The sequence below is a fragment of the Gracilinanus agilis genome, chromosome 6 (assembly GCF_016433145.1).
Source record: "Gracilinanus agilis isolate LMUSP501 chromosome 6, AgileGrace, whole genome shotgun sequence".
Taxonomy (NCBI): Eukaryota; Metazoa; Chordata; class Mammalia; order Didelphimorphia; family Didelphidae; genus Gracilinanus; species Gracilinanus agilis.
Window position 1 is genome coordinate 62,669,412 of NC_058135.1, and position 10,811 is coordinate 62,680,222.

Consider the following 10,811-nt stretch of genomic DNA (forward strand, 5'->3'; position numbering starts at 1 on the left):
TCTAAGAGATCTAAAACTCAAATTTCTTTTATTATAGGTTGGGTGACTGGTAATGGAAAAGGAGTCATTTACCTCACAGATCCCCAGATTCATTCTCTTGACCAGAAAAATGTGACCACTAACTTTGGAAAAAAAGGCATTTCTTATTTCTTCAACGATCAGCATGTGAAGTGCAATGAAATATGCCATCGACTTTCTTTGACCAGATCTTCACTTGAAAAGTTCAGTTAGGCACATATTCTTCAACAGCAATTTTAGGTCAAAAAATGCCAGGAGACCAGGTGAAAACAAAAAATCAGTCAATTATCTGGAAATCATTATTAAGAAAATATGCATATTTCCACACAATTTAAAATATTTATTTGAATATTTCATGGATTTGTTTATCTTTAAAACATCATGTAGGAGGCAGCTGGGTAGCTCAGTGGATTGAGAGCCAGGCCTAGAGACAGGAGGTGCTAGGTTCAAATCTGGCCTCAGACACTTCCCAGCTGTGTGACCCTGGGCAAGTCACTTGACCTCCATTGCCTACCCTTACCACTCTTCTGCCTTGTAGCCAATACACAGTATTGACTCCAAGATAGAAGGTAAGGGTTTAAAAAAAACAAAACAACATCATGTAGATAGAACCTGATACTCTTGGCAATCCCAAATTGTTATTATTATGAGAGTACATTATTATTATTGAACAAGAAGGAGAGATGGGGTGAAGATGAAAATTTCCTTGGTACAAGGAACTATCAGATGGGGAAATTTTCTCTACCAATGCTGGACAGCACCTTCTCTTTAACTTAAATTCATAGAATTGCCCAGGGCACTGAAAGATTAAGAGACTGACCTAGGGCCAAATATCCAATATTTATCTGAGGTGGAGTTCTAACCCAAGACATTTTGGCTCCAACTCTCTTATCTCTATAACATGTCAACTTATCATTTCCCCAAACTCAGAAAAATCTGTATGCCAAGTCCTCTGCCTTTAACCCATATATTGATCCTAGGTATTTTCAGGTAAACAATATTTAGTGATAATTTTATCCATTCAACTCATTCTCCTAGAGTCCCTTTCCCAGATGAGTGACAAACCAGAAAGGCAACTTATGACAGCTGCCATTAGACACCTGCCAGCTATGGACTGAACTATCCAACCCCAATATTCCCTGCCTAAATAACTAAAACAATCTCTAGGGAAAGGACAAACATTTTATCTATCCAGGGGTCTCAGACCCAAATCCTACTCAAATAAGAATTCCTCTAAGAAATATATTTTCATAAACATAAACATTGTGATTAAATTCATATAAATACACATTTTAAAGTAACTAATAAAGAAAACAGTTGGAGAAAGGTGATGAGATATCTCATTGTAGGTGATTTCTAAAGAATGCCCATCTGTGGTCCAATAGCTATAAGACCAAAATGGGTTTTGATGTCCTGTTCTATATGATATATATATGTTTTATATGCTTTCTTCCTCCACCTTTTTTGCAAGGTGCAAGGAAAGGGACTGGATCTCTCTATCTCATCTAGACCAAAAATACTGTAATAACTCATAGCCTGACCCACTGCTGATGGACATGAAAGCTTTGACCTGCTTTTCTGAACTCGATCAGTTTGACCTTCCATAGAATTCTGGCAGTCTTCAGGAATCATTGTGATATTAATTTAAATTAGTGCTTACAAAAATGATTAGCTTTTAGTCCTACCATAACTCAGAAACTCAAGCTCAAACAATCCACCAGCCTCAGTTTCCCTAGTCACAGGAATTACAGATGCTTACCACTATGCCTATCAGCATTCTTCCTCTTGAAGATGACCACCAGCACATTTTACTAGAATAAGTGCTGCACAAAAAGTTATTTTTTAGAGACCAATGCAGTGTCCCTGGTGACAATAGCAATTGCATTTCCATATTTTGTTCAAAAGGATATTACCCCTAATTAAATCATGGATAGACAATAATAGCCTGCTCTCATTCCTGTCAGATCTTCCTCCCTACCAAGTCTCTGTTCTCTAACTCTTGTTACCACGTTGGGCAATCTTTCTTCTCATTCTCGCCTTGGAGTGTAGGAAGCAATGGGAAGGTGTAAACTGACTCCAAAAAAATGTGTAACTACCACTGGAGGACTTGATATACATTCTTGCCACAACTTTGTCCTATTAGAGGAGGAGAATGCTGAGTTTTTTAAAATTTCTTCTAGTTTGGGCTAATTTCTGTTTCCTCTGGGCTCTTGGTTTTCATTGAAAATATGGGAGCAGAAAAATATTCTTAATTAATTAGCATTTAATAAAAAAGAAAAAAAAGAAAGTATGGAAGCAAATCAATGCAATTAAAATTAAAGGAATCAGTTAACTGAGAAAAAAATCTTTATAGGAAGATTTTCTGATAAAGATCTTCTTTCTAATTTATCTGAATAACTAATTCAAATTTATAAGAATAAGAGCCAGTCCTCAAATGATAAATAATCAAAGAATGTGATTTTTCTTAGGAAAAAATCCAGACTATCACCAACCAAATGAAAAGGAAATTGTCCAAGTAACTAAAAATGAGAGAAATACAAATTATAACAATCTAAGTTTCCTTCTCATATCCAATAGAAGAAGAAAAATGTGTTTTTATAAAGTGTACCAAAAAAAAGGAAAATGGTAAATATTAGAGGGGGTATAAGAAAATAGGGACATTAATACACCATTGATAGAGCTGTGAATTGGTTCGGCCATTTTAGAAAGCAATTTGAATGTTTTTGAATGTCCAAAAAGTCATCAATTTTCATAATTTTTGCACTATTATTGGTTAAATTCACTAACGAGACCAAAGAAATAAAAAGATCCAAATGTACAAAATTATTTATGGAAGCCCTTTGGGTAGCAGCTAAGAACTGGAAACTAAGGTCTGCCCATAAAATGGGCAATGGCTGAACAAATTAGGGCATATGAATACAGTGAGATTTTAGTATGTATTTTTGGACATGACAAAAAGGATGGTTTCAGAGAAAACTGGGAAGATCTGTGTGAAGTGATACAGGGTGTCACGAGCAGTACCAGAAGAGCAGTTTATATAAGACAAACAATTTTTGTGATGAATCAGGATTCCAGATGACAAATGAAAAACAAACTCCAAACCTCCAGACAGAAAGATGTAGAATGAGACATAACCAAAATGGGAATCTCTTTTGCTTTACTATGCATATTTGTGATAAGAATTTCCTTTTTTTTTCTTTTGGCTTTATTTTTCTAATAAAAGAAGATATAAATGTGGCAGAAAATAAATGTTTGTTCATTGATAAAATAAAAATGAAATGAAAGTGTGTATAAAGTGCAAAGGAGAGAAAAGAAGGGAGGCCTAAAGGAAGCACATAGAAGCATGAAAGCTTTGAAAGATACTTCTTAGATGTATTATGTAGTTAAATGGGAAAACAAGCTATATGTAATAGAAGTTTGCAGTTTCATGTACAATCCTCTTTTTATATTCTATATACAGAAATGTTTATTTTATTTCATTTTTGTTAAATTCACAATAAAAAATAAAATTTTAACTTTTTTTAAAAGAAAGTTTATTCACTGATTTCAATTGAAAAAATCTTTAAATCAAATAACTCTGATAAGCATTTGATATCCAAGATATATAGAGAACTAACACAAATATAAAAGGCCAGGAGCCATTCCCCAAGGGATACAGTCAAAAGATAGAAACAACTAGCTCTCAGAAGAATGACAAATTATAAATATCCACATGATGATTGTTCTAAATCATTACTAAGAGAAATGAAATCAATATGTCAAGTCTCCTGCCATGTAGGCCAAGCTAAGCTTTCTTTCTACCTCCCACAAAATATTGGGAAATCAGTGATGAGACTTGATTGGCCCAGAGGGCTAAAGCTCAAGAAGTTGTTATAGCTCTCTGATTACCTGAGGGCATAAAAAGGTCAGTTCATAACTTTATAGATGACTAGGCTTAACAGTCACCAGACTTTGCCTTGCTGACTAGACATGATTCTCTACTAAGGCATGAGGAGATACAATTTACCTAAGCCAAGTGGAGTATTCTTATTAAATATCTTTTCCATGTAAATAAACAAAGTAAGGATAAGTAAACCTCATTTTATTAATTATTAAATTTCCCACAACTATCTTATTTTAATCCAACCTTGAACCCAAATATAGAAATTCTTAGGCTCCAACTACCCCTTTTTTGGATCATGGCTTTCAAGTAGTACAATAATTCTTAAACTCTCTCTCCTGGATCTATTTTCCAGTTCAGTTGTTTTTCCAATGATATAATTCTTATTTTCTTCCATTTTATTGTTTCTTCATTTCTCATGGTCATTAGCTCCCACCTGCCCAATTCTAATCTTTAAGAAATTATTTTCTTCAGTGAACTTTTGAACCTCCTTTTCCATTTTGTTGATTCTGATTTTTAAGAAACTCTGTTCTTCATTATATTTTTCTACCTCTTTTCCCATTTGGCCAAGTCTACTTTTTAAGATGTTATTTTCTCCTTGCATCATTTTAATTTTTCTTATCCATTTTTCCTCTGCCTCTTTTATTTGATTTTTTTTAACCCTTGTACTTCGGTGTATTGTCTCATAGGTGGAAGATTGGTAAGGGTGGGCAATGGGGGTCAAGTGACTTGCCCAGGGTCACACAGCTGGGAAGTGGCTGAGGCCGGGTTTGAACCTAGGACCTCTTGTCTCTAGGCCTGACTCTCACTCCACTGAGCTACCCAGCTGCCCTTTTTATTTGATTTTTGAAATCCTTTTTGAACTCTTCTAGAGCCTCAGACCAATTCCCATTTTTCTCTGAAGTTTTCCATGTAGCTGTTTTGATCTCAATATAACCTTCTGAGTTTGTGCTTTGCTGTTTGTTGTCTCCATAATAATTTTCTATGGTTATGTCTTTTTTTGTTTGCTCATTTTCCGAGCATTTTTCTTAACTTTTATTTTTTATCTTAAAGGTAGACTTTAGTCTCAAATAAAGGGAAAATTCTCTTAGACTTCAGTTTTTCCTTGCTGCTACCCTCTGTTCTAATTCTGAATTCCTGTAAGTTTCAGTTCTTCTAAGTTGACGTGATGTAATGATGGGATATTACTTTGCTATAAGAAATGATGAAAATGTGAACTGATGCAGAGTAAGGAATAGAAATAAGAATAATTTATACAATAGCAATATTGTGAAGATAAACATGTTTGAAAAACATAAGAATTCTGATCAATATAATCATCAATTATGATTCTAGAAGACCAATAATAAAGAATGTTACACATATGTTGAAAGAGCTGTGTTAGATTCAAGTTGCAAAATGAGATATCGGTTTTTGAACATGGCCAATATAGGGATTTTTTTTCCTTCTTGACTATGCATATTTATCATAAGACTTTTGATTCTCTCCACCACACCCCTCTAATCAAGGCAGAGGAAAAGAAAATATGTTTAATTTAAAAAATAATTTTCTATAGAAAAATGATTTAAGTTTGCAGTTTGAAATTGAATGAGACAAGAAATTAGTCCTTTAGAAAAGAGATTGCCTCAATTTACTTCAGGGCAAGAGCTGAGCCAATTAGACTGTTTTTTAAAGAATTGGAGCATTACTAAGAATATCCCCAAACCTGTCATCTGAGCTGCTTTTGAACACAGTAAGAGAAATTTTTATAAAGAGATGCCCCAATAGTAGAACATGAAGTAGAATGTTAATGTGAACACACTCAGATGATTTAGGTACACCTCAGAGGCATTCTTTATAGCCTAACATTACACACATCACACACTGATGTTCTGGTGAATGTTTAAAAATTGGCTCTGCATGGGGGATAAATGCTTGACACACTTTTTTTTAAATTCTTTTTTTTAACATTTATTAATAATCATTTTAGCATGGTTACATGATTGATGCTCCTACTTTCCCCTTCACCCCCCGCACTCCCCCCACCCATGGCGGATGCACATTTTCACTGGTTTTGTCATGTTTGACACACTTTTAAATATAATCTTTGGGTCTTCTAGTGCCAAGATGGCTGAGTAAGAAAACCACCCTCCCAACCCTCCCAAATTCCCTTCTGAACAGCACTGAAAAAAAGCTTCTCAAAAAGTTTTGGAGGAGAGAACCACCTCATTAGACCAGAGCAGCCTGGAGGAATAGCACAAGAGGTCTATCTCATTTAGATGGGAAAGGAGCAAAGTCTGGCCAGGCAACAGCAAGGGCAGACAGCACCCCGGTAGGCCATCGGAGGCCCTGCCCCCTTAACAGTGAGACCCTAACCTAGCAAGCCAATTGTAGGTCCCTCCCCTGGGGTCTTAGAAGTAAGACTCCACTCCTAGGGCCAGTCAGAACTAACATTCCATCTCTGGGATCAACCAGCAGAGAGCCTCCACTCTTGGAGCTGTCCAAAAGACTCTGCTCCTGGAGCTGTCCAGCAATAAGTCTCTGCCACACTACAAACCTATACTGAGGTCTTCATCAGTGCAACACAGCAGAGAGGTTTCCCATCAGTATATGACAACAGGGAGACCTACTACTACTACTATAAGCCAACAGCTAGATTGCAAGGTCTTGTGCTAAACATAAGCAAAGCCCCAAGCCTCAGTGCAAAAAACATGGGACAGCACTCCTTCTGATTCCCAAACAGGGCTTAACTTTGCTATACATTTTTTAAAAATCACAAAATAGGGGAGTGCGGGGGGCGAAGGGGAAAGTAAGAGCATGAATCATGTAACCATGTTAAAAATGAATATTAATAAATGTTTAAATTTTTTTAAAAATCACAAAATAAACTGGGAAAAAGTGAACCAAAAGGAAAAAAATAAGAATCTGACTCTATGGTGTCAGGGAGGGTCAAGATACAAATATAGAAGGGGACAACATTAACAAAATAGCTATATGTAAAGCATCAAAGAAAAGTATAAATTGGTCTTAGGCCTCAAAAGATCTGAAGAAAAGCTCATAAAGGTCTTAAAAATAAAATGAAGGAAGTAAGAAGAGAATGGGTAAAAAATTAGAGTAATGCAAAAAAAACATGAAAAAAATCAACAGCTTGGTAAAGGAAACACAAAAAAATGAGGAAAGATATCCAAAAATTTGCCAGGGAAAACAATTCCTGGAAAAGTAGAATTGACCAAATAGAAAAGGCAGTATAAAAAGTTACTGAAGAAAGCAAGTTTTTAAAAAGTAGAATTACTCAAATAATTAGAACTAAATGAGTGGATTCCATGAGGCTTCAAGAAACAAGCAAACATAAGCAAAATAATGAAAAAAAGAAGAAATATGAAATTTCTCATTGGAAAAACAACTGACCTGGAAATTAGATTGTGGAGAAATAATTTAGGAATTATCAGACTACCTGAAAGCAAGAGGAAAAAAGAACCTAGACATAATACTCAGAGAAATTATTAAGAAAAACTGCCTGGGCAGCTTAGAATCAGAAGGTAAAACCAAAATTGAAAGAATCACTTCCTGAAAGATGTCCTAAAAGGAAAAATTCCAGAAATATTATAGCCGAGTTCCAGAATTCCCAGACCAAAGAAAAAATATCCCAACCAGTCAGAAAGAAACAATTCAAATATCATGCAACTACAATGAGAATTACATAGGATTTAGCAGTTTCAACCTTAAGAGATCTCAGGTTTTAGAATATGATATTGCAGAAAACAAAATATCTAGGATTACAACCTAGAATCACTTGTCCAGTGAAATGCAATCTAATACTTCAAGAGGAAAAAATAGATATTTAATGACATTGAGAATTTCAAAAATTCCTAATAAAAAGACTAGAGCTTCATAGAAAATTTGCCATTCAAATAGAAGACTTGAGAGAAGCATAAGAAGGTAAATAGAAAAGAGAAACTTTCATAGATAGAGGATGTGGATATGAATTTTCCATAATGGGAAGAAAAGAAAAACAAAATTAAGAGAGGAAAAAGAAGACTGCTGCACTGAGAGAAGAGAGAAGGGAGAGATAAAATGGGATGAATTATTTCACATAAAAGATGCCTGAGAGAACTGATACATAGAAGGGGAAGATTGCGGAGTGGGGGGGGGGTGAGGTGTGAGAGTAGGTAATACTTGAATCTTACTCTTATCATATTTGGCTCAAAGAAGGAATAATGTATATTTTATTTGCTATAGAAATCTTTATCACTCTAAAGGGAAATAAAAGGGATGAGGCTTGTGGACACTGCCACTATTTATTGTAAAAGTTACCTATTTCTTAACAATTTAACATGTACAAAACTATGCTTATATGTTTATTTGGTTCCTATCTTTTTGTGTCACTGATGACATTTCTGAAAATTGTTTCCCTAGCCTCGTTTTCCCTAAAAGCCCTTTGGTTTCTATTGCACAATTTTGAATAGCATGGTGATTTTTCAGAATTTCTATATTACATTATGGCAGAATTGACTGTACACAGATTCAAAATCCATAGTTCAATAGCCTGACTCCAAGAGCAGTCATTAATGGTTTGATGGCAATTTTGTTTCCAATGTACCCCAAGGATCTATGTTTGGTCCTTTGTTGCTGGACTTTTAATCAATGTCTTAGATAAAGGCATTAACAGATGACATCTTTATCAAATCTGAAAATGACATAAACCTGGGATAGATAGCACTACCAATGATAGTCAGGATCCAAAAGGTCTTTGACAGGGAAAGGAAAAGAACAAGTGTCTATTAATCACCTACTATGCCAGACAGATATTATCTCATTTTAGGACATTAGAACCAAACCTAATAATACTGAGCTAAAGTTAATAAAAATATTTTTGGGGGTCTGGAAATGCCAGACAAAATAGTATCTCAGAAAGGGATAGTTCTGTATAATGGAAAACCAGTGGACCTGGAGTGAAGAAAACCCAGGCTCAAATTTTGCCCCAGATACATATTAGCTTCTCCAATAAGTCACTTATCCTTAGTTTCCACATCCATATGGGGGGAAGGTAGGAAGCGGTGTAATAATAGCAGCTCTCTCACAGAGCTTTGTAAAGATCAAATAAGACAATATGCACCAAGTGTTTTGTAAACCCTAAGCCTTGTGTAAATGTGCCCTTACCACTCTTCTGCCTTAGAACCAATACCCAGTTATTGATTCTAAGACGGAAGGTAAGGGTTTAAAAAAATATATGGGAAACTATTTTGATTAAAGCAGGGGATCTTCACCTGAAGACTGTGTTTTTTCCTGTTTTCCTATCATCATCAGATTTTTTGGCAAGCCTGTGTATCTGGGCGTTTTATTTATATTTATATGCGTATTTGGGGTTGCAAAGGCTTCCCCATCATACATGTTTAAAAATCCCCTTTGAAGTTCAATTTAGGGAAATACCGTGTTATTCCTTATAGTGAACTTCAATAAACCAGACTGCAGTTTTTTTTCTCTCCTCTTTGTGTGTGTGTGTGTGTGTGTGTGTGTGTGTGTGTGTGTGTGTGTGTGCTTGTGTTTGCGTGCCTGAGTGTCTGTGCGTGAGTTAGAATACGGGGTTTGTGTTGTGTGGGCCTCGGGGATTCTGGGAGTGGGGAAGGGGCAATGCTTCCAAAGCTGGGTCCCCGGAGCTGTGCGGGGCTTAAGCGGAAGGCCAGCTTTTGTCTCTCGGACCAGCAAAGATTTGGGGCTTTTGTGCGCGCCTTTTAGCCCCGCTATTGTGTGCAAGGTGATGTTTGTTCGGAGTTGTTTGGAGATACAGCCGCCCTCTGCCTGAATAGTTTAGTAGAAACTAGGTGTAAAGACAGAGGAGGGAAAAAAATTAAATCTCTTTATTATGGTGCATAAACCTTCAGTGTGAGGGAGCCGTGCAGCTGCGCAAGGGGGAAAAACGCATTCAAAAATATAATGCTAGTGTGAATAATCCTTTCTAGAATGCTGCTTGCAGACCGCTTCAGCTTTGTCAGGTGAACTTGAACTGGGCCATCAGATTTGCTCCCATCCCCATTGCACACTCTGTCTATCACCCGGGGGCATTCACCATCTTGACTGTTGTTTAAAGGGAACGAGCAATCCATCATTGATCCGGGGAGTCACTTTCCCTTAGAAAAGTACAATCAGCTTGTGACACTACTCAGCTCTAGTGTTTTGCAGATTAAAATGATACATGGAAGCTCACGTGTTTCCTGGGAAGATTAAGTCGGTTATCTTGTTCCGCCGCCTGGACAAAAGACGCCCCATCCAGCAGTAATGGGAGAGATTTGCCCAGAAAAAGTTCGGTCCGACCCTGGGGTCCTTAGACCGCCAGGGCATTTGGAAAGAAAAGAGAGCATTAACATGACTTCGGGTTTTTTTTTTTGTTTTTTTTTTTTAGCCCTTTTCTTATTAAGGGGGCACAAAGAAAGAGCTGCCCCGCCCGGGAGAGGCAGGCGCTCAGTCTTTCTACAGGGCTCTGCCATTGGAGATGCCAATTTTATTACGAGAGACAGGCACAATTTATTGTGTGACTGCCTGGGCAATTGATTTAAACGTATCTAAATAAATGAGCAGCCCAAGGGGCTTTAAGGCCGTTTTCTTCCTAAGCTGGAGCTTCGACTCCCGAAGCTGCAGTGGCAAGTTATTAACTTTGTTATTTCACCGTGTGGCATACATTGCCAATAACAACATTTCAACAAGAATCCACGGGCTCCTTCTGTTCAGGAGAAGCAAACGTGGGCAGGGGCGTGTAAAGCTGTAGTTTCCCAGTGAAAACAATTGGCTTGTTTGGGAAGGGGGAGCTGGGCAGCAGAGAAGGCAAAGGGGGTCCCGGTTTGATTTTTATTTGTAAGAAAAATGGAAATAAAAATCGATGCCTTGAAAAATGCTGGCTTTCAATGAAATGGAACGAAATGCTGCTTAATTGGGAGCA

At 36.8% G+C, this 10,811-nt stretch overlaps 1 protein-coding gene across 1 annotated transcript in view; it reads left to right on the forward strand.

The window, feature by feature from the left end:
* Positions 1-231, forward strand: part of ALPK1 (alpha kinase 1) — a 70,020-nt gene extending 69,789 nt beyond the window's left edge. The window contains exon 13 of the mRNA XM_044681648.1: positions 38-231. Within this exon, the coding sequence (XP_044537583.1) occupies positions 38-231 (194 nt within the window). The remainder of the gene's footprint in view (positions 1-37) is intronic.
* The last annotated feature ends 10,580 nt before the right edge of the window (positions 232-10,811 follow it).